This window comes from Rhamphochromis sp. 'chilingali', assembly GCF_963969265.1.
Source record: "Rhamphochromis sp. 'chilingali' genome assembly, chromosome: 8".
NCBI lineage: Eukaryota > Metazoa > Chordata > Actinopteri > Cichliformes > Cichlidae > Rhamphochromis > Rhamphochromis sp. 'chilingali'.
Window position 1 is genome coordinate 22,402,039 of NC_137935.1, and position 24,440 is coordinate 22,426,478.

At 40.0% G+C, this 24,440-nt stretch overlaps 2 protein-coding genes across 3 annotated transcripts in view; one reads left to right on the forward strand and one right to left on the reverse strand.

The window, feature by feature from the left end:
- pdgfd (platelet derived growth factor d) overlaps positions 1 to 24,440 on the forward strand; it is a 54,970-nt gene that overhangs the window by 24,767 nt on the left and 5,763 nt on the right. The window contains exons 2-5 of one of the 2 annotated variants that reach the window (XM_080888789.1): positions 5,811 to 6,000; positions 8,930 to 9,107; positions 18,807 to 18,866; positions 20,409 to 20,625. In XM_080888789.1, coding sequence (XP_080744915.1) covers positions 5,811 to 6,000; positions 8,930 to 9,107; positions 18,807 to 18,866; positions 20,409 to 20,625 — 645 coding nt within the window. Of the gene's footprint in view, positions 1 to 5,789; positions 6,001 to 8,929; positions 9,108 to 18,806; positions 18,867 to 20,408; positions 20,626 to 24,440 lie in introns of both variants that reach the window. The other variant, XM_080888788.1, reaches the window with a different exon arrangement.
- On the reverse strand, positions 14,884 to 16,690 carry LOC308400810 (uncharacterized protein). The gene is made up of 3 exons (XM_080888790.1): positions 16,478 to 16,690; positions 16,051 to 16,333; positions 14,884 to 15,923 (listed from the first exon to the last, which is right to left on the reverse strand). The coding sequence occupies exons 1-3, from the start codon at positions 16,567 to 16,569 to the stop codon at positions 15,252 to 15,254; spliced, it is 1,047 nt and encodes a 348-aa protein (XP_080744916.1). The 5' UTR covers positions 16,570 to 16,690; the 3' UTR covers positions 14,884 to 15,251.

Below are 24,440 nucleotides of genomic sequence, written 5' to 3' on the forward strand. Positions count from 1 at the left end.
GGTGGAAATACTCTGAGCATGTAAGTGCAGCTCTCACATCCACAACCAATAAACACTCACATGTACACAAACACAGAAACAGTGACCCATATATACCCCAGTTCCTAACAGATATGCCCATATAAACCTATTGCATACACATAAACAACTAATGATAAAAACGAATACACAGACGCACACATTTACACATGCTCGTTGTGTTTATCAGCAGTTTTGCTGTTAATGGGCAGTACACTCTGTTACCAAACACAGATGAATAAACAACTCAGCAGATAACGCAGATGGGTCTGTCGTCAAAATATTTTGGGGGTTTTTTAAGCTAATATTTGAAAGATCATATTTTTTATTCATACTATGACAAGTATTTTTGTCACCGTATGAATACAGTTGGCCAAAGTGCTGCATACAAAGTACTACGCAACATACTGAATGGTTTATTGTTAGTGTTTCCTTTGCTATACTTTTTGAGGCACATCTGTCTAAACTGATCATTGAGTGCTTTCATGGTGCTGTCGTTATAATATCCTTGCTCTGTTTGCGTACTCAGTCCAGAAATAGTCCAGGGCTAGCATTACTCAATTCTACACACAGTTTTATTCTTATCTTTTTATGTTTTTCTAGACACCAAGGTGAGATGCTTCAGCAAATTGAAGTGATGCATATATTACCTTTTCCAGACTAGCTGTTTCTCTCTGCTGTCAATAAACTAATCAGCTGCTGGCTGTAGTTTTAACAGACAGTGTATCACTATGTCATCTTAACTCTCCGATAGAAAGCAAGTAAAGCACATTTTCCCCCAAAAAAAGTATTTTGACCTGTCCATTAAATACTTAACTGTGATTTTTGAAACAGGCGTAAATACTTAGTTAATAATCGTGAAGCACATCAAAAATAAACACCTGCTTTTTTTTTATTAAAAAGAGTAATGCCACCTTGAATGAAAACAGCAATCTCTGGGTAGTTTTTCACAGCTGAAAGTGAATCCATTACGTGTGTCCTGCTCTCTTGTATATGTGTGTGTTTGTGTGTGAAAGTTATGAGAATTCATTGTTAGGAGATGAAAGTCAGACAGGATATGTTAGACAGGGGATGGCAGATGTAAGAAATGGGGTCGCCTTGTTATAGGTAATGTCCTCTGGGACTGTGTCTCTGTGTGGGAATTCATCATACAGTATGTAAACTGTCACTCAAGAAAAACAGAGTTTGCTTCACACAGAACAGACACTTAAACTAAAAAATAGATTTACTTTTTTAATATTTACTCTTTGCACACCTGTGACTTCACCAAAATCTGATTTTAATTAAGAGAGAAATATAAAAGTTTCATATCTTAGCTTCAACAACTCCGAGCAACTTCTCTAAAGAGCTATTTTTCCTTCTGTGATGCATCATGTTGCTGGTGATTAGAGTGTGATTGGCACTGGGATCAGAAATAGATTTCAGCACCATGGAGAACATTACACTCTGACACTGGATGTGGGAGAGTTAAATTTAATTAGGGAAAAATTAACCACATACATCCTTCAAGACATGCATGCATCCAAATACACACATGTATAGTCTGAACCTTTTTCTTGTAACCTGCCACATCCATAAACACACACAGCCATGTATCCATGACTTCAGAGGACATTGCATTAACTTCCATTCATCTGATAGAAACGTACCCTAACCTTATCAAAACGCTAATGCTTTACGACAAACCCTAATCTAAAGCCAACTTTATAAAGAGCTCTTCATCTCGAAAGGGAAGGATTTAAATTTAAGGTACTTGTTTTTTTGTCTCATAAGGAAGACACAGACCCATAAAGTAGCAGGTTGTAGGTCCTCGCAAAATGATTAACACACACAGAAACTGACTGCCAATTAAACTCTCAGACTCCTGATCTGACACTTAAATAACTGTGACAATGATGCTGCGTGACTGTGTGGTGAGTTTGTGAGTGTGGAGCAGACGACAATGTGCGTGCGTGTTTGTGTGTGTGAGCAAGATGGTGGGGGTTGGAGGGGGTGGCTAAATGTAGGATTTGAGTCAGACAGTGATATTATCAGCACAATATCATTTTCTGTGACTGCAGAATGTTGACTTCCTGTCAAATACACATGCCCAATTTCATTTCATATAAATTATATGACTAGTTTAGATTAAAGATCCTATAATCAATAAGTTATAATGTGACTGAGGCTTATGTCTTGCAAAAATAGAAATAACAACAGCAAGGAATAATAATAATTAATGGCAGATGTGTTAGTCCATCGCAGGACTAACACAAAGAGCCCTATATACATTCACATTCCTACAGCCATAATCACTAATTAAATTATTAATATTGATATTTTAAATAATAATAATAATAATAATAATAATAATAGAACCTACACTGAACAAAGCTACCTCACCGTGGAAACAGATTGAAGTTAATCTTATCAGAAAATGAAAATGAAAATTTTAAATATAAGTACAAACCTGTGAAAACCTGAGCTAAATCTGTCCCTGTCCTAATATTTCCAGACTGCACTGCATATCCATCTGTGCCCGCTGATATGTCTGCTGGTTTCCGGATTCTGCTTAGTCCGTGTGAGCCATTTACCGAAAATCCTCAGCAGTCTGATAAATTGCACCAGTTAGTTTCTCCCACTGTTGATTCTGTGGACTGGATCTTTAATAGAAATTTCCTTTCTAATCACTGTATCATTTGCATTAATTTGCAACAGTGTCACTAACATCACTGCATGATTTATATTAAGGTCATGATGTGACTGCAGAACATCATCCAGAAGAGCTCACTGCTTTTCAAGCACATTTGCATATTTCCTCATTTTAGTGTCTGCCCTCTTCTTGCACACAGATAGACTCATACCTGTGCGCATGGACAGGTGCATTAATGGATGGGTGCATTAATTGGGTTGTGGTTTTACAGCAATTATGTGCTGGATTATTTCATGGTCAGAAGCACTGACTTCTATCTCTTGATGTATTTCAGTAGACAGATGCTTCATGGTGTGATAAAAAGTGGCGCTAACGTGTATTTACGGTTATATGTATTGGACATTGTAAGCAATGCACACGCTGTGCTTGCGACCACTTGCAGTCACATGAGATTTAATGCAAATTCTTTATGAAAAGAACAGAAACAGACATACTCTGTTCACCAGGGATATAGTTAGGTTAGAGTTCCTCACATATAAGCACTTCTTTTGACTGAGTGGACTTACACAGCCAGGCTTCTGATCAGCAAAGTGGAAGAATTTCATTACAAATACAATTGTGCCCCAGCACACACATGCAGTCACATTTACACACATGCTCCAGACTAGAAGTACATGCTGCATTAATGCCCGCTGCCCATGATACACACTGGAGTGCTGTGTTAACTGTTGGAGCCGGAATTAGCAGACTGTTGAAAAGAGCAGAATGACCGGTGACTGAGGCGGAACTGCAGCACTGTAGAGAAGAGAAACACAGAGAGGAGGTGAAAGGTAAAGACGGGGCTGAGCAAGAGGAGGAATTAAGAGAAGCTCAGAGTGAAGTGGAGGAGGAGGAAGCCAAAGCTTCATCATCACCATCAACTCCCAGGGGTGCAGGCTGTGCCTTGATTATGCATTCAGTGCTCTAAAAAACACACACCACTCACAAAATACAGCCCTGTCAGCCTACTTCAGCACACAGCCTGACCTTAGGGAGTGTGTGTGTAAGAGCTTTTTTTTTCCCCTCTTGAATTTTCAGGAGCTCGGGAATAGATTTAGATTTGTGAGGCCAATGAATGATTATTGTTATCAAATGTCAAAAATAGATTTATGATTGCATTGATTAGTTGTGGCAGCATTTTGAGTGGTTGTAATTTCATGTTCACCACCAATGAGCAGCCGTTTTACTTAAAGCATAACTTTAGAACCTACCCATACAGCTTCTGTACATATAAACTTGTTACCTATATATAAACATGAAGCAAGAATATTTCTTCCAGATACTTTAAGTATTTTTGTTACAATAGATTGATGTGTTCACACAGATAATACTCCTCACCTAGAAGGCGCCCAGGAGGCAGCTTACTCAGATACCGAACCACCCCAACTGGTTCCTTTCGATGTGGAGGAGCAACATCTCTACTCTGAGCCTCTACCGATTGTCTGAACTCCTCGCCTTATCTCTAAGGGAGAGGCCAGCCACCCTTTGGAGAAAGCTAATTTTTGCTTGTGTCCACGATCTCATTCTTTCTGTCACTATCCAGAGATCGTGATCATAGGTGAGGGTAGGGATGTAGACCGACCGGGAAATTGAGCGCTTTGCTTTTACGCTCAGTTCTCTCTTCACCACGACAGACCGGTACAGCGTTCGCATCATGGCTACCAGGGCAGAGACCCTGACGGTTCGGTCTCCGGCTACCAAAACTAGCAATGACTCTTGGTTCCAAGAGAATTATTCTGAATGATTTTGGTGGGGGACCAGTTATTGTTGATATTCATGACCTTCAGGGAATGCATGTGAATATTTTTTGACCTTTTCTGCAGAATAATAATAGCAAGCCAAATTTAGTTAGTGACAAATGTTTCCTTGAACTGAAATATTCAAATGTAATCGGTGTGAAAAGGTCAGACAATAATATTGTTATTTGATGGACACCAGTATATAAATACATGTTTGATAGAAACACAACCAAGTCTTTGCCCTATCTGAAAGATATCAGACTTTTTTCATACTAAAACCCACATGTTATATTATACACACTCATTGTACACTTGTTAGACATTTATTAAGTCCACAGTATTAAGTATTAAGTTCCACCTTACATGGAACTCAAAGCATTTGTAGAAATGGTTGAAACAACCTCCTGAAGTTCATCTTGTTGGAATAATATTTTCTTGGCACACTTTGGGCCCTTTAGTACTAACTGAGCACTGTTTAATTATCATGTCCTGACCATGTGCACCACTGTATGACCACAGTATACCATGTTCATTTGGCTGTTTTCAGCAGAATAATGCATCATGTCACAAAACTCAGATGATCTTTTACTGGTTCCTTGAACATGATGATGAGTTTGCTGCGCTAAACGGCCTCCACTGTCAACTGATCAGTATTAGCGTAGCGCAGTATGAGCATATGTCATAATTAGGTTTTGTAGACATAAAATATCTTGACATCAAAATGATGCATTGCTTGTAAAAAGGGTTAATAGGATGCAAAAATGGTAAAGATGGTTCACTTTTGCCATCAGCAGGTGGTTTCTCAACAACATGATGATGTCACAATATTAAGACGTACCCATGTGCTAAGTCTGCCCACTGAAGTGTGGTCTCTTTATCATGTATGAGAAAATCGCGGGCAGACAGACATTTGATGTATTATAGTTGGCTAGTCTTTGGGTAATAGTATATATGTGGGCTGATTAGTAGATAAAACTGCAGTATGGAGACGGCTGTTTAAAGATTTCAGATACAAAGAGTGGGGAGAAGTTTCGAACTGTGAAATGGCCTGCTGGGTAACTACCGCAGTCTCACTTAGAAAACAAAGATAAAGATAAACCCAAACAAATCTACGTGATCCATTTCAATATGTGTGCTCGGCACGCTCTTATTTAAATTAGTCTTTCGTCCTTTGCTGAGGATTGTTTCTGTATGAGCTGTTGTTTATATGTTTTGCGCTCCTCTTTTGCATGTCTTTGTGGGTGCCGACGTCTAAAAAAGTTTTTCTCTTGGGTGTGAAATTGCATCTGTGAACAATCTGCTTTGCTTCTTCTTCTATTATTAAATTGACTAACTAACTGATTAGCTGTAACCACTAACAGACAGCAATCGCCTCACCACAGACTTGTACCGCAAGGAGGAAAACATCACAGTAACGCCACAGGGTGGAGTCATCCACAGCCCACGCTATCCCAACGCTTACCCTCGCAACCTGCTGTTGTCATGGAAACTGCTGTCACCACCAGGGAGCCTCATACACCTGGAGTTTGACGGACACTTTGGACTGGAGGAGGCTGAGAATGGAATGTGCAGGTAAAACTTGACACAATACAGCACGCGATCTAGAGAAGTAAGGAGGGCGATGTGAAAGCCATTCAGGAAAAAAAAGACAAGAGTAGTAGAAAAAGTAGAATACCGGAAACAAGGATTAAGGCAGTGAACAAAAAGAAGAAAGAACACTGATCATTTCTGAGCAGCTGTAAAGGAGAAACATCAGATGAAGGAAGAGTGATTTAGAAACCCGAGCAGGAGATAGACTGATGGAGAAGTGTGACAGGGAGGACAGGAAAGTGTATTGTGTAAAAGCCTCGAGTCTGAACAATAGCAACGGTAAAATATGTGTGAATTATTTGGTACTGTAGTCACATGGCTCCACAATAAATTGGAATTTAAATGAACTGAGAGAAAATAATATTAAAAGGTATAAGGTGCTGGAATCACTGTAGGAGAGATGGATAGCTGAAGTTTGCTTTCTTGGCAAGAACTATAAGAAGTTTGTCCTTGAGGGCTGCAGGGAGAAAATAGACTTTTTAATCCCCATATGCAACTCAGCCATCTTTGTAAGCACTTTCCTGAAAAGACAAGGGGGAGCAGCAGGGGGTGGGGGGGGGGGGGGGGGGGGGTTGAGAGGAGGAGGAGACAATTGAAAAGGTAGTAAGAAGGAGAGAGAGCTTTGCCCAGTCTTTCAAATCTTGTTTGTCATATTGATTATGTGTGTGTATCTTTGTGGGCTTATCATCATGCAGTTTATGGTGATGGTCTGCTTGGCTGAGAACTCATCATAAACTTCTATCATAACAAGTCTGATTACTCAAAGTGCCTCATAACCCTAAAAGTTACCTGAACCATTACAGTGGTGGAAGTGTCCATAAAGAAAAATTAGGCTTTATTCCAAAGTTGGTGTTATTTGTTATGCTCTGCGTTCAGTCTAGCCATCTATCTACCAGCTGTTTGTGAGATTGGCACAAAATTGGAACAGAATTTCATGGTTGGCGTCAGTGACTCGTTTAAAATTGCTTCATCAGCCTTTATGTCATGAAAATATTCAAAGTCTAGCTTTGCCCGTGAGGCTAGTTATAGCCATGGTGATGTCATATAGACAGTCATATATCAGGATATGATAAATAAAAAAAAATAGCTGGTCATTTGAAGGACTTAAAAATGTATTTAACATAAACTAAGCTAACATGTAGAAGCAGTGAGTGAAAAACGGCAGCTTGTAGGTCCGGAGCATCTAGGTGTGTGTTAACGAAAAGTCAAGGAGGAAAGACATCAGCAGTGACCTTACAGGTACTGCTGCCTTTCAGTCTAGGAAGGTTTATATGGTCATTTCCAAACAATTTATAGTCCATCATTCTACAGTGAGAAAGATTATTCCCAAGTGGAAAACATTCGAGATAGTTGCCAGTCGTTCCAGGAGTGAATGTCCCATCAAATTCATGCCAAGGTCAGACTTTTAAATCCTCAAACTACAGCGAAAACCAAAAAGCTATATCTCAGACTCTGCAGACACATGACAGCAAAAGACTGCCAACTATGACTTGTTTGAAAGGTTTGTCAGGAGAAAGCCTCTTCTCTCTAAACAGGGTTAGCACTTGAACAACCACAAGACTTACCAAACAATGTCCTTTTGACTGATGAACCAAATTGGAGATGACCATCACTACAACTACTGCAGCCCTAGGATCTGGCCAACTCGCAATCACGGAGTCAATCATGAGTTCTATATACCGAAATGTGAGGCCATCTGTCTGACAGCTAAAGCTGTCCACAATTGGGTAATACAGCAGGGCAAACTCCAGACCTTAACCCGACTGAAGACTGTGGAAGAACCTTAAAGGAGCTGTGCATAAACAAATGCCCACAAATCTTAATGAACTGAAGCAAGAGTGAGCCAGGGTTCCTGGCTATAACGACTGAATCAGGAGGTGTTTTGTTTTCACACATTGCTTCAGCATTTTGGTTTAGTTTTTATAAAATAAATAATGACATGATGTGATATGTCAAGTTTTTTGTTAGTCTCAGGTTGTATTTATCTAATTCTAAGTCCTGGTAAGGAGTTGATCATTTTTAATGTCCTTATATGCAAAACCTTAGAAGTGACATAATTGTTATTGTGGCCACGTGTGCTGTGCTAGCAAAAATGGAGCATCAATTCTGCCACAAATCACTGAACTTTTAGCATTGCAGCGAATAATTAGCTTTGTTTTTTAATCTTTGGGCATATTTATTTTGGCTATTGTCATAGCATGTTATTTAAAATGAACAGAATCAGAATCATCTTTATTTGTTCATCTTTATAAAAAACAAGTTACAGAAATTCTGATGTAACAGTATAAAAGATGGACGTAGCTACCGTAACCCAGTCCCAGTTCGAAGCCTTGACATGAGCGTTTCTGTCATCGTCATCTTGGTTAGAAAAACCTAGATGTGACGAGGAATAACACGTTTGACTATAAAACTGCACGTTCTTGTGATTGATCGTAAGTCAATCTTTAGTTTCATACCACTAAATAATCCTAATTTCAAAAACATAATACAGTCAAGATTTACAAAATAGACTTATTTATTTATTCAGTATGACTCAAAACGAGTGACTGAGCTGATAAACTCAGCAGGAAAGTGTTGACAGAGGCCAGGAGTTAACTGAAATTTTGACAGTAGTAATCCTCGTCCCTGCAGGAGAAAATACAAGAATATTATATGAAGATAAATTGGTTTATAAACTGTGATGGCTGTTTACTGTTTTCCAGCTCTCTGGCTGCTTAATCATGACCTTAGCAAGAATACGTTTTTTATTTCCAGAAATAATGTGCAAAAAAGCACCAAAAATCTAACTACCGGTACTTGTGCTTAACTTGAACATAGTTTTTTGTGTGTGTGTACAGTTTTAATCCTCAGCCAGTCTCTCTTATTTCCTACGTATTAACATACCTCTATGTTGCTCTCACTCACACTGCAGGTATGACTTTGTTGAAGTGGAGGACCAATCGGAGACCAGCACTATAATTTGGGGTCGGTGGTGCGGGCAGAAGGCACCACCCAGTCTAAACTCGAAAACCAACAAGCTCAAAGTCACCTTCAAGTCTGATGATTACTTTGTTGCAAGGCCAGGATTTAAAATCTACTACTCACCACTGGTAAGGGGCACACACACACACACACACACACACATACACACACGCACACACACACACACACACGGCTGATGACGAATTATTGGCTGTTATTTGAAACACAACATAAAGTCCTTCATTCAAGTGTGTTTTTGTTTTTAAATCCGATCAGTGTCAGACTCAGTACCACAGCAGTGCCCTAGGTAAAATGCCTCTTTGACCATTTTACTTGTGGCGGCAATAAAGAAAAGGCATGAGATGGAGATAAATAGATAGGAGAGTCAGGAGCAACAGAAAAAACACAGGATCTTGTAACGCTGTCAGTAGACTGCCAACATGTGTAAGCCAACCGTGCTTTTCTCACATGTCCATTCAACAAAAGAGGAGAGATGAAGGGATAGGTGAAGGAGGGCAGGACGGTTGGGGGGAAAAGATGACAACATGTTCTCTCAAAGGCTGTCAAACAAATTGATAAGGAGATTAGCTTTGTCATTCTGTCGGCAAGAGGAAAGAAGAAAGTGAGGGAATCCGATATGAAATGTTCACCCACCCTATTATCAGAGGGGAAAGGGGAAGAGAAAGATCAGTGGAGAGACGCACAGACATTTAAAGATGTTCCCAGACTTCCTCATTTATGACAGAGAGAGGAAGAGACACAGCATCACAGACAGGGTTGAACTGGTGGCACTGCTTATTATCTGAGAAAAAAGAGAGAGAAAAAAGTGGTGTGAACACAGAAGGAATAAAGGTCTTAGCGGGCAGAGAGAGGAAAAGATAGATATCGTATTTATTGAAGATCCTTCCCTTTCCTAGTGCCATTTTCATATTACTTTTATTTACTCTTGCTGTTATTACAGTTTGTACTCTCCATAAACTGTATAGGGTGTTTAGGTTAAATTAGCCCTTAACTACCTCGACTGCAAACACTACACAGCAATGTCATTCAACCTAATGTAATGACAATGAAGTAAAAGCACTTCATAATAGAGCACTTGCCTAAATGTATCTACTTACTTCCTACCACTGGCGTAAACCACAAACTGCTCTCTTATCTCTCCCTCTCAGACTCTCATTGCATTTCGCTGCCATCCCTCCCTCCTCAGTCTTTGTTATTTCTCCTCTGGTCAAATAATCACCCCTCTGTACATTTAAAGCAGAATCCAGCTCCAGAGGCTTATCTCATTTAATCAGTTTTACCCATTTTTCAAAGCGCTCCCATGTTTGAGTGTGTGTTTGTCTCTTTCCGTCTTTCACACACACACACACACACACACACACACACACACACACACACACACACACACACACACACACACACACACACACGCACACATAAACACAGTTTCCCTCCAGCTAGACTGGAGCTTTGTGTGTGGCTTAATTTAGCAGGTCTAATTTGTTCTCTCCAGACCTGCCGAACAGATAAGAAGGAGGAGGAGAAGAGGCAGAGGGAGGAAAGGAGGAAGTGAGAGGCAGGGAGAGGCAGGCAGAGAACGAGGAGAAGCAGCAGTGGAAGGAGAGAACAGGTGTCTGAGATGGTATCGGCATGTCAGCTAATGACTAAAACAACCTGAACTGAGAGAGACAAAGAGAGAGAGAGAGACTCTTGTGAAGAAGTAAGTTATATGAAGTGGACTAAGGTGGATTAGATAAAAGAAAAACATTAGGGAAAGTGAAACAGTCGGTATAATTGGGGGAAGGTAAAGCAGAGTCACACAAGGAAGCAAACAAAGAAAAAAAGTTAAATTCTTGCTGTGTTGACACCTAAAACACTTTATATCCAAACCTACTTTAATCTCAGTTTGTTTGATAAAAAGCCTTCCTTGGTCCTAATGTCTTAGATACGAAGACCCAACTTTGGCCAAGCTGCATGCAAGCAGAGCAGCAGACTCAGTCCTCCATAAGTGTGACTACTTTGGAGGAGTTGTGGAAGGATAACGAACCATAGTTTTAGCTTTAGCATAAATTTAGCTGAATATTTGGTGTTGATCCATTGCCACATCTTGGGTTTACAGATCTATCGAAGTAGATTGCTGCAAACTCACTTGCAATTCTGCTTGTGTGTACGTCACAATATGAACCCAAGAAAAATGTGTTCTTTAAAGCTAAATGAAAATTCTTAAACAGTGACATGTGGGAAAAATGGCACATCGCTGCTCATAATGAGCCTATATGGCTGCTCATTAATTAGTTAGGCTTCATGTTCTCCTTCTTTAAACTAGCTTTCTGGTGCTTATTTGAACCATCAGTATGTCAAATGCTGATCTAAATGAGGTAGTGCTGCACAAAATAGCACAAGTCAAAAAAAAGTTGGATATCTTGCTAATGTTTGTCCAATGGGGGTATTTATGTGGCTAGATATAAACAGAAGTACATGGAAATGTATTTCTACTCTATTCTTAAAATTGAAACAGCAATTGTGAGTGCAATTCCATCATTTGGGTCAAATTTCAGTTGATATGCGAGTGTGTGAGTATGTGTGTCTTTATTTCACATCTGCTAAACCACCCAAACGAGAGACAGACAAATAAAACCCTGTAGGCATCACTGCAGTCAGAGGTCTAACTTGTTATTCATGTCAGTCACTGTTTCCTCCTAAAACATTGTTTTAAACTGGTGTTACTCACCACCTGCACTGCAGAATTACATGAAGCAAAGGGTGCATTTCATTGTACAAGAGAATCTTTTTATAAAGGCCCCAAAAATGTCTTTGAGCATCTGAATATGCCATCTATTTACTGTGAAGGGAAGCTTTTCTTTGTTTATGTTTGTAAGAATATTATTGATTTTCTTTTTTTCTTTTTTTTCATTGTTTTTCGTAGTGTTCCTAGTAAGTGCAGGTACGTCAAGCACAGAGAGTATCAGTTGCAAAACTTTGTGTCTTTTCTTTTCAGCCATGCTTGGGATCATTGTCCTGGTACATAACCCAATTGAGACCAAGCTTTAGCTTTCAGATGGCCTCACATCTGACTCTAGAGTAATTTGGTATACAGAGGGGTTTAGAGTCAACTCAGTGGCTGCATGGTGCCTGGGTCATGTGGCTGCAAAACCAGTTGAAGTCATCACCCCTCCACCACTTTGTTGACAGTTGTTATGAGGTGTTTGTGCAGTTAATATGCTGGGTTTGGTTTTCACCAAACGTAGTGCTGGGCGTTATGGCCTAAGAGCTCTATTTTGGTTTTCTCTTATGCTAACAGAGTCTCAGATGCAACTCTTTGATTTTTGGGAGTTTCTCTGAACATAGGATGGTCCAACCTTGGGCTAAATTTTCTTGTAGCACACATCTAAATGCTTCAGACCACCAAGTTGCTAAAACGTCTGCTTTTATCGAGGTGCTCAGACTTGCTGATAATCCGTTAATCAAGTGCATTTGATTATCAGCACCTGGCTGCTACTTACCCTTTTAAATCCTACAGAAACAGTAAGGAGCCACTGCATAGAGTCATATGACAGGACATATGTTTTGCATACTGACTAAACTCCTGTAATCCATTAAGTACGAGCCTGAATTATTCCTAGATCAGGAGTGACACCAGAGGGTCCAATCTGGCCCACTGAATGTTTTTGCCAAGTAGAAAAATTGCAGTAAAAGTGAGTGGGTTTTTTGAACTGCAAATTTCATTTGAGTCAGAGGTGTGAGTCATCATTGCTGACAAAGGCATTACCTGTGGGTTGCCATGCCACACAGAAGCCAGGTGGTAAAGCCAAAGAGCTTTGCCCATGTTAATTTGCTTTGCAACAATAGCTTTTCTGGTAAACAAAATACTGAATGTGGAAAATCTGAGACGTGTTGTTGGAATTGCACTTATTTCCCTCGAGGCTTCTCGGACAAGACATCACCTGTTTGTTATGTATAATCTTTCGTGAAGAGTTTTAATCACTTGAGATCTAAACAGGCCGTGTGGGGTCCATGGACTAAAATTTCCTGCCACTGATCCACAAACCAAACCTCCATTGACACAGCTGCAGGAATAACTGCATTAGTTTCTGGTTGAATATGTATTACAAAAAACAAGAGAAATAAATAAATACAAATTAAACAAGGAACTGTAACAGTAAGTCTTGTCAGTTCTCTAAGCTGAACATTAGCTCACGACTCAAACATAGATGAGACAGCATAAAATGTGGTCAGTGTGACTTAACTTCTAACTTAAATGTCCTCTGGCTGTGAGGGCGATAGCTGCTCATGCAGGGTAAAAGTCGACAGAAAAATGCTCTCTCCCTCCTCACCATCTACTGCTCACTTAATCCTCAGCTGCTCCACTGTCCAACTGTACAAAATGGAGGTTGAAAAGGGCAGCTCCCTGATGTCCCGCCCTGGGCTGCTACTGTAAATAAGACTGCATCCTCTCAACATTAGAAAATGTGGTAGAGTGCCTTGAAATATTAACGTTGCTTCCATGATTAGCATTACTTTGTTGTTGGAAAATGAGATTCTCCTCTCTGTGTGTCCTGTAGAATTGAAACTTTTCTCCTGACTTTTACTTCCTCTTCTCTGCTTTATTCACGTGATATTTACAAAGAATCTTATTTAGATCTGCTAACATATATTGTTCAGGGCACATTGCAGAACTTTAATCAGTTAATCTGAAGATAATGACCTGGCCTGCTTTTATGTTAATCACTTAGGCTTGTCTAATGTTATAAAAAAAATACGGTGCTGAAAAACAAAGCAGGATTTTCTGATAAAGCGTGACTTAAACATTTGTGAAGCATCCATCTTTTCATCCATTTTTGATCTACTAATCCAATTCACAGTCACTGAGGGTTTGGGACCTATTCCAGCTGTCACTGGGCAAGAGGTGGTGTACACTCTGGACTGAATTGTAGCAACAAAATAGTGCTACAATTCAAAATCTGTTTTAGTGAATAAGTTCTTCCCACCATATGAACATAGCAGCAATCTGCTCTTAATGCTCCCATTTCCAGAAAAAAGGTGTTTAATCCAATATGAGAACTTTAGAGAAAGAAATATCCTCTGGACCTGATGAGTTTGGTAGTGAATTTGGATTATTTAATCATTCATTACTGCAGATGCATCATTTTGTTGCTACAGTTCACAAATTAATGATATCTTTTCAGTATCATCCAGGAATTCCCTCCTACCCTCGTGAGACCAAACCTATTCATTATGTCCTCTGCAGTGGACAAAAAAAAGAAAGTTACACTGAAAGATGTCTGTGTAGGTTCTCAGTCAACCAGATCATGGTGAACTTCTTCTTCAAGAAGTCCAGTCCTTCTCTTTTCAAACTCCTTAGACTAAACTGAAAGACACTGTTTCCTCTCAGGAAAATAGACAGGTTGATGATTTAGTGCTCTCTTTGGATGCTGAGAAAGCTGTTGACCAAGCTGAATGGTCTTTTTAATTCACTGCTTTAACAAATTTGGTTTTGAGGACAATTATAGTGGATGGCTTGAAGATCCTGTATGAGGCCACTATTCTTGTTAATGGTCTTAGATCAGATAGCTTCCCAGTACATCAAATGTACTGAGACTCATACTGGTGAAAGGGCTAGACAATAAAAGAAAATACCAAATAGGCAAATAAATAATGAAACATTAATAATGAAGCAAGCATTCTGCATTAATATGACATTGACCTCGAGTTGAGTTGAAAAAATTCTGTTTTTCATCTTTTTACTTTTTACTAGTACTGAAAATTTGTTTCCATTGCACGAGAACACATTTTTAAAAAGAATTATCTCTGTCCATGCCCTATGATGAGTCAAGTCTCTTTATTCAATCCTATTAAGGATGACATGAAGCTTTTGATCTTACAGTTTTTCTCGATTGCTAAAAAACATTTCTTGAAACTACGCCTCATATCCTCACAACAGTAAACACAAATCCATAACATCTCACTCAATTTCCCAAACATCCTATTTCCAGGTCAAAATGAAGCTCTACACCCAAAACTATTCACTCCTGCTGAAAAACCAAACTTTGCCCACAGACATCAAACACAAGCCCTCAAAAACACACACACTACAACAGAGTTTTGCACACTGGTACAATTAATTCAAAACAATAGTTCCAAAACAAATAGGTTGCTTGTGGTTCTCCCCTTCAAAACCCTTGTCACATGATAAACACAAAAGACGCAACCAATGTATGTACAGTGGCACATTGTCATTCATGTACTATACAGTACAACACACACCAGAAACATTATCCCACCTCAGCATCTTGTCTTTGGTCTGGGTCAGGCCAGAGAATCTCATCCACATCACAGGCTATATTGGCCCCAGCCAGGCAGTGGGGGTAAAATCCTCTTGCATGCCTGATCCACCCCTGGCATGCATCTACTGATATGTCTAGGCAGGCCTCTTCCATGGCCTGAAGGAGGTGAACACGGACATAAGGTTCTCGGTCATACACTTTCCACCGCCATGCCGAAAATAACTCCTCTATCGGGTTTAGAAAGGGAGAGTATGCAGGCAGAAAGATATTAGAAAACCTTGGGTTATTGGTAAACCAGTCATGAACCAGAGCAGCGCGATGGAAGCTGACGTTATCCCACACAACAACGTAGTGAGGCTGCTCTGGCTGTGCTGGTTCCCTGTAGTCCAGCTGGAACATATGTTGTCTTAAACCATCAAGAAAAGCAAGGAGAAGCATAGTGTTATAGGGTCCTAGTACGGCATGGCGGTGGAGTACCCCTCGTTGGCTGATGGCTGCGCACATAGTGACATTCCCCCCACGCTGACCAGGGACATTTACAATAGCCTGATGGCCAATTATGTTCCTCCCCCTTTTCCTTCTTTTGGTCAGGTTAAAACCTGCCTCATCCACAAAGATTATTTCATGGGGAACAGGCCGTCCTTCAATCTCAAAGATTCTCTGCAAAACACATAACACAGTAGAGTCAATCGGTACCCTGAACCACAGTTCAAGAGTGCTGAAATGGCAGCATAAACTGCCATGCTGTGATGGTACACAATACTTTATACAGTATCAAAACTCATACCTGAACATATTCCACACGTTGGTTTTTCACTCTGTCAGAGTTTCGTTCGAAAGGGACTCGGTATGCCTGTTTCATCCGGAATTGATTCTTTCGGAGGATGCAGTCAATTGTGGAGAGGCTGATGGCATTTATGCCTCGAAAAAGATGATCATCCTCAATCACTCTCCTTTGAATCTCTTGCAGGCGGATTACATTATTTGCAATTACCATGTTTACAAGTTCCCTCTCTTGCTCCTCCGACAAAAGCCTTAACCTGCCTCCACCAGGTGGTCGTCTCTGTGTCCTACAAAAATAGAAGCACTCATTACTGTAACTGTCACACATTCATTTTACAGGCAAATAATGGAAACATACTGAAACTCAAGACACATAAGTTCAGTAACTTAAACGTTACTGTACAAAGCAGTCTTACTGCAAGTACACCTACCTGTTTTCCTCCCTGAAGGTTCTGATGATGGAGGCAACAGTGAAGCGACTCAAATTTGGTTGTACTCGTTGCCCAGCCTCCCTCATAGTCATCCCATGGACAAGGACATGGTCAACTAAAGTGGCTCGAATTTCATCCGAGACTGACTGTCTTCTTGCCCTTGCTCTTCCCCTTCCTTGTCGCCGTCGTTCTCCACCTCCACCTCCTTCACCACGTCCTCCTCCACCTCTCCCTCCTCCTCCACCACCTTCCTGTTGTCCTAGACCACCTCCTCCTCGTCTTCCACCACGTCCTCCTCTTTCACCACGTCCTCCTCTTTCACCATGTCCTCTTCCTCCACCACGTCCTCCTCCTTCAACACGTCCTCTTTCTCCACCACGTCCTCTTCCTTTGCATCTCTTTGGATCCATTGTTTCAAACCTGAATGAGCTGACTTTGGCCCTTTTATCTATCCATCGCAGGTTCTGATTGGTGTGTGCTAAATTTTGACTCCTAGTGTTTCCACCTGGTTAATTGTGTGCTAATTGAGCTCAAGCTATGCTGACTTAAGTTAACATTATTGCATGCTAGTACTTTCTAAATGACTACATGGTGTAAGCACTGTAAAATGTAGGGATTTGTGTGTAGAGTTTTGCAGTAACAGTTCACCAAATTTGAGTCATGTGTCAAAGCAGGGAATAGTGTTTATAGTTCAGGGAAATGGGTGAGCTTTTTGAACAATAGCGTTACGGTTTTGAAATTTTAGTTTAGAGGCCTGGTTATAGTGTTTAGGCAATCGAGAAAAACTGTAAAAGGAAACGGGACTAGGCGTCTCTAAACATGCATTTACTCAAGCACACAGGCGTGTTTTTATCACTGCAGAGGACATTGCATCAACGTACACTCATTTCCTGTTGTCTGTTAACCAGGCGTTAGGTAACCAAACATGACATAAACCTTACCTTACCCTAACCTTACCATGAAAATTTCATAGTATGAGTCCTCATAACATGAGTAATATGAGTGCAAACACACACATGCTCTTACACGAAACCTTCTGACCTCATTCACAGCTGGTTTGGGTGTGCAGTTATTTGTATGAGTACATTTATCCAAAGGCCACATGGAAGAATCTGTTAAACAAAAAACCTTTGCACACCGACTATCTTTGATGTCAACTCTATTACTAGCACACACTAAGACAAAGCGAGGGCGCTGTGTGTTTGAAGTCCAGTCGAGACAGATTTACTGTTCCACATTGACTGGGGATGGTATTTAAGACTCTTCAAGGAGAGGGATTCGATAGCTAGAGAGATTTTATGTGTGTGTAAAAAGTGTGATCTCTCAGACATTGTGTGTGTGTGTGCGTGTGTGCGTGTGTTTGTCTGTGTGAAAACAAAAGGGCAAAAAAGACAAGGAATGTGTGAATGAGTGCCAAATAATTCAGTCGGATGAGCGTTTCGCGTCAAAAAATGCTTTGACCAGAGTCTGATTACGTTCCCAGACAGATGCACATACAAAGGCATGCTGTGACCGGCTTCATTGAAAATTCTTTCAGGATTTCACTGACACACTGACAGTTTACCATCTGGACAGGCAGATACCTGAATGTCTTGGAAAACATGCGAACGCTCCACCCCGTATCCTGCAAGTTGACTTCAAGGGCAGCGACTTGAACAGTAAAAATGTGAGAGCATTGAATTGATAGATGGAAGCATTTACCTTTAGCAAGCAGAGTTTCCATTCTCACTCATCTTCACAGTCCTCTCCTAACCTTTACCTAGGATTTTATTTGCCTGACTTCAAATCCAATCATCACTTACAATAACTGTAGTTTCGCTGATATGTGAAGAAAAACACAGTTTGAGAAGATGTGGAAATATGTGCAGTATGACTGTGATGTCTGAGAGATTTAAGAGAAAAGGTCACTTAGGTGGCATTATCACTACACTGAAATACATACCAATAGTGGTTATAGGTCAGTCATTCACACCATGGAGCAGATACACTTAGGTTTCTTCACATAGCAAACCATGCATTAGAGGCGTATGCTGCAAAAGGTCACAGGGGATGGTGCAGTGACTGGGTGGGCTTAGAAAATGTTACTAAATGTTACAGACTTTGCCAATAAAGAAAATGTTTAATGTCCTCTTAAGCAGCATTTAAAGGTAATTCATCTCATCCCAACAATCTTAACCTCAACTTACTCAGTTGTATCCACATTTCTGCATTGTCAGTCACCTTTGATGTGTCACGTGTCATATCCATGTAGCCTCTGTGTGCAGACTTTTTAGGAGCTTATTCAGCCATAAGCAATAACACCAGTTATTTCCATTTTCTTTTTCTGCAGTATGAGTCTCCTTTGCCTGCATCGAACACCAACTGGGAGGCTGTCACCGTGCCCATGTCGGTAAGCCATTCTCACACAAACTTTATTCATGAGTTATTAGTATAAAAGCCTGCCTTCCAACACTTCCAACCCGTGCATAAATGCATTTGTAAGCACACCAGGAACAATGACTTGTAATTGTAACATATGGACCATTTGCATAGGCCAACACTCACCCACACAGAATACATTATTGCATGCATGTACTGTATTTAATATGCATGAACCTTACAGTGTCAAATGACTTGCTTCCTTAAACTAATGTTTAAAGTACGTTCCGGAAATCAGTGTAATTTCTGTAAGAGTATGTTCTTTGACTTATCTGATCATAATAATTAATAATAAGTGGGCTTCTGGCTGTGAGGAAATTTTAATACATATGGGTTGGTTATATAAGTATGTGGGTGCACGTTTTACACTAGTACATATACTCTTATACTCTTACAAGGATTAGATAATCCAAAAAGAAAAGCTAATACAAATGGTAACAGATGACAATGTCTTTATTTAAACAACAATGCAAAGGGGCTTTAAACATTTTATTTCAATATTCAGTTGAGCTCTTGTGAACATTTATTTTATAAGAGATTGTTTCACATTTTGATAGGAAGATTTACTGATACTGAAATTATCATTTTTATAGGATACTTATAAAGCCACTTTATTTAAGAGCTTACAATAAATCTTAACAAATCTCAGCGGCTCTTGCCTGTTTCTACATTGGATGAATCCACGTTTCCCCCTTAAATTGCTGAAGCCTCATTAGGACCCATGTTCTCTGACCTTAATGAAAGTCATTGCTGATTAGGGCAGTCAGTGTCATACCTATAATGTCCAACATGTCATAATAATTATACTCCTAGAGTAGTGGTCATCCAAATATCTTTTGTTTAATCTGGTGCTACGTTTTGTGCACCCCTGTCCTGACTATTGTTGGGAAGAACTGACAAGAAGGAGATTGTGATTTCAAGAGTGTATGTTCGATATAAGAACATGTTTTTAAATAGCAGAAATTCTGTGTTTAATGTTTTTCCCCACATGTGTATATCTCAGACAGTAGGTTGACATATGCACAAACAGGTGACATATAGCTAAAAAGCATTGTTGCAAAGATTTTGGCATTAACAATATTCACATGAGGTTTAATAGGGTTCATTGTATTGTTAATATGTGCAATATATGCTGTAATGCTCATGTTCAACCATGTGATGACTGGTAGCATTTTCAATTTTGATACAAGGTCAGCCTCACACTCAAGAGTGCTTACAGGCCTGGATGCACTCATTCATTTGAGCAGAAGCGCTGTGTGTGTAAAGAGTGAGCATTTACATTATAGTAAATGGAGTTTCTTAAAATCCAGATTTTGCTAAGTTTATAAATCTGATGTTTATTCAGATTTTTCAGAAATCTGTACAGAATTCTGATCAGAAACAAACAACAGCTCCAAAGTTATGGCTGTTGCTTCAGCTGTAATCCTTTAACTGTGGAAATTTAGGATAAACTGTGGAATTTAGGATAATTTAAATAGAATTAAAGAACTAGTTTTACTCTTGACCTTTGCAGGACAGTGGTGGCGGGAAGGTGTCAGCGGCGGTCACAGAGCAGGCACCTTTTTCACTCGATGATTTAGACAGAACCATAGCTGCCTTTGATACTGTGGAGCAGCTTCTCAGATCCCTCAACCCAAACACATGGAGACAGGACCTGGACAGCATCTACACTCAAACACACATACATTATAGATCCAGGGCCTATCACCTGGCAGGCAGACATAATAAAGGTAAGTTTTACATCTTATGAAAGTTTGACCTTATCTGACCTTAAAGAAGAGGTCAGATGCCCAAATTAAGATTATATTTATAATCCCCATATATAATTCCCTATATGCCTATATGCTGTCAGTATAAACAGTGGCAGTAAAAACATAATTGTGAATACTCTGTATAGCATTATTATCATTTTGACCTTGAAATCAATCTGTTGACCTTGAAGGAGAGGTCAGAGGTCAAATGTGACATGATATTTTAAATCTTTATATGTTGATAATACAAACCACACCTGTAAAAATCATAGTTTCTAAGTTATAAGCTTATTATCTTTTACAAATAAATCATTAAGGTGACCTTGAACACCTCTATGCTGTTATCAGTGTTGGGCAAATGACTTTGAAAAAGTAATTAATTATAGTTACTGGTTACTTCTTCAAAAAAGTAACTGAGTTAGTAACTGAGTTACAAGATTCTAAAAGTAATTAATTACTTGAAAAGTAACTATTGCATTACTTTAAAAAAAATGTTTAACCCTCTGGGGTCCAGGGTATAATTGGCATAAATAATTGGTATAAATGTTTAATGAATCATATTTCATAACTTTAAATGCAAATATAAATTGTCAATTTTAAAATCAAGTTTTGCAAACAACAACGTTATTTGCAGCCATTTACCTTTTACCCTATTTAAAAAACAAAAACAAATTCAAACTATTTACAGAACAATCAGCTGTTCTGCATTCAATAAGATGCCACACAAATTATTTGTGCCACTCCAAAAAATTATTTCTGTCCACTGTAAAGAAGAACATCACAGCCTGATACCTGCAGGTCTGACAGCAGCAGGTGTATCACTCCTTTTTCTACCTGGAGACAGCAGTCGCCTCATTCTTCTGACACACAACGCAAAACTATCCACAACACCACACACTAACTACACAAGACAGTAGCCATTATTCACACCACTGCTCATTATATAGTGTCTTTGTAGACTTATGTGTTGTAATGAGACCAGCTAACTAGTAGTAATAATGAACTAGTTTATCTTCAGTCAGACAGTCAGCACACAAGTGGATGCTGGGGTGGTGGAGGGGTTGAAAGAGCAGACAAATGTGGCGCTATGTCAGAAACAGAGATGGGAAATCTTGCAGCTGAAACAGGGCGTCTGGTATATGACACGAGGACGATGAGGCTTTTTATTGCGTGTGCTGTGTGACGCAGTGCAGTTCCTGAACCACCTCGCAGGCTTCGCTTCATTTGATGCCGTAGGATGAAAGTCATCCCTTTTTATTGTTCTGCAGATGGTGATCCTCAAAATCTCTGCTGCGTGCACAGTATTTCTCCTCGTGCCGCTGCGGTCGGTCTCTGGTAGCTTGAAGGGGAGGGGGAAGAGCGTGAAGCCTTGTGCTGACCCAGACAGACCCAAACAGCAGGAGGCCCATTCTAACATACCGAGCTATACATAAAACTCAGTGCTACACCACTGCAGAAGACGTCTGCTGCTGTAATTTGAAGGAAATTAGTCATGTAATAACTTTGATGGAGCAAAATTGTTGCTGGATGTTCAAATATAGCGCAGATGACAGCCAAAGACAACCCATGAAAAGGTGTATTAGCCAGCCTCTGTCACTTAAGAAAGAGATCTGTTGTAACATTAGGCTTTCTAGTAGGTGAGTGCATTAATACTTAATTTGGCTTTTAGGAAGGAATATATAACAGCAGGAGAAACACGCACATGCACTTCCAGCATAGTGATCAAAGTAACGGTGACAACTAAGAGAAGTCTGATTGACTATGATTGAAAAAGGAAACTTTAAAATATTTTTTCTGTTAATACCAGAGATCTTTTTTTCGGGGGGGTGCTCCATTTTATGTGCAAAAGTATTGCCGTAAGTTGTTGCATCATCGAATTGCCCTTTGGGAGGGTTTATAGTGAGTCAGTGACAAGTTTAAGGCGAGACAGAACAACGCAGCTCTTTACTGTGAAGTCAATGCCAGCAGATTTTATCCTTGGGGATACAGACTGCAGATGTCTTTGACTAGATATGAAAATTAATATGCTTATTCCATACACAATAGAAAGGGAGTGTTTGTGTGTGCATGTCTGTAAAAAAATGTTCAAGCTTGCAGCATTTGCAGTGCTTTTGAGCCATCTCTCTCCTGTTTCAGTCTTTCTACCCGAGGGCTGTCCTGTTCCTTAGTAAATATTTGTACTTGACAGCAAATCTATCTCATTTATTAGTGCACGTGTGCGTGCGCATGCTGGATTGGCACAAGGACGAGGCTCTGTGTAGGGGCAGTTAGTGCATTTTGCAGGACTACCTAGAGCTGCATAGATGCTGCAGGTCTTCGATACACAAGTATAGCTCTCTCTAATTGGGAATTCAACCTGTGCAGTGGAGCAGAAATCTGCCACAGTCAGCAGCTTGGCTTTGCTTTCATTAAGACACACATACAAAGACACCCACCTCTGTTCTCATGAAAGACAGCGAGCCAGATGATAATATTAATTGGGTCGGCTCCAGGTCCGTAAAGTAACTCACACATATTCAGCCTCAAACAATTTCAAATGAAGTCGTCGTAATGCTAATACAAATAAACTAATCTTCAAAGAAACTGAGGGGTAAACACTGGAGCAGAATATGTTTTATGATTTTCCACACGTGCTCAGACCCTATGATGTGTTCACGTTGATACTGTGTGAGTGACACAGTCATTCTTGGAGTGTTGCTTGCTCATCTGTCTCTGTGTTCTTTCCCTCCCCTTTCCACACCAGTGCCTTTCTGGGATTATACTCATTCTCCTTAAACAGACACCTGCAAGTCTCACACATACACACCTGCAAGCTCACAGCATAAAAAAGAACCCCGTGCCTTCACCGTCAACCGTAAAAGCATGTGCCTTACCCCCAAAGTACACAAACACACTTACTGGATTTGCTCATTAGAGGCAATGCAGTAGCATAAGTCTGAATGTGCTGCTGTCACATTGTACAATCTAAAGAAACATTACCTCACAATTCTGTCACCAGACATGAAATTATCTCTTGCTGAAAATGTGTCTTTTTTTATCTTTAGTAAAATCGCAGACTACCTACATGATGGGTTCACTGTCATTTGCAAGCATGGACAAGGAATAAAGGCTATAATATGGTTGTAAATGTAGATTCATTTAGTTCAGCTGTATCCACACTTGACCATTCTCCAATTCAGGGTTGTGGGTGGGAGGCTAGGTCCTATCCACTTGTCATAAGGGGAAATAGACAGGATACGCCATGGATAGTTCATCACAGGGCTAATACGGACTGACAGATAACCTGATTCCCTCCCATCCACAATCTAGGGCCAATTTAGAATCACCAGTTAACCTGACAAGCATGTTCGAGCACCGGGGACCACCCAGAGGAAACCCGTAAAGACACACGAAAGACCCCATCCAACCAGATGGTTCAAACCAGGAGTCTTTTTGTTGCGAGGTGCCAGGCTCCACATGGCAGTTCTTTCCCTTGTTAGAAAGAATTTGAGTAGCAAATGATCATTATTCTTAATTTCCTGACATTTTTATATGTATAATAAGATTTATTCAAATGAGCAGATAGCTTTAAACTGATTTCACACTATCTTCTCTACTTATCCAATATTGTCACACAGTTGTCCTCATTTAACCTGCTAATGCTCACACAAACGCTGACATTATCCACTTTTCATTTAGTCCGACGCAGATGTGCAAATATCAGCTGCCTGTAAGACAGAAATCGAGGATTTTAAAGGAAGAGGCAAACGTGTGCAGCACCTCAACTAGAGATAGCTTTCATTTGATGCATTTCT

Coding starts and splice junctions, on each gene's coding strand:
- LOC308400810 (XM_080888790.1), bottom strand. CDS start 16,569: ATGACTATGAGGGAGGCTGGGCAACGAGTACAACCAAATTTGAGTCGC. Junction 16,334..16,477: donor ACCTTCAGGGAGGAAAACAG/GTAGGTGTACTT, acceptor CTATTTTTGTAG/GACACAGAGACGACCACCTG. Junction 15,924..16,050: donor AACGTGTGGAATATGTTCAG/GTATGAGTTTTG, acceptor TGTGTTTTGCAG/AGAATCTTTGAGATTGAAGG.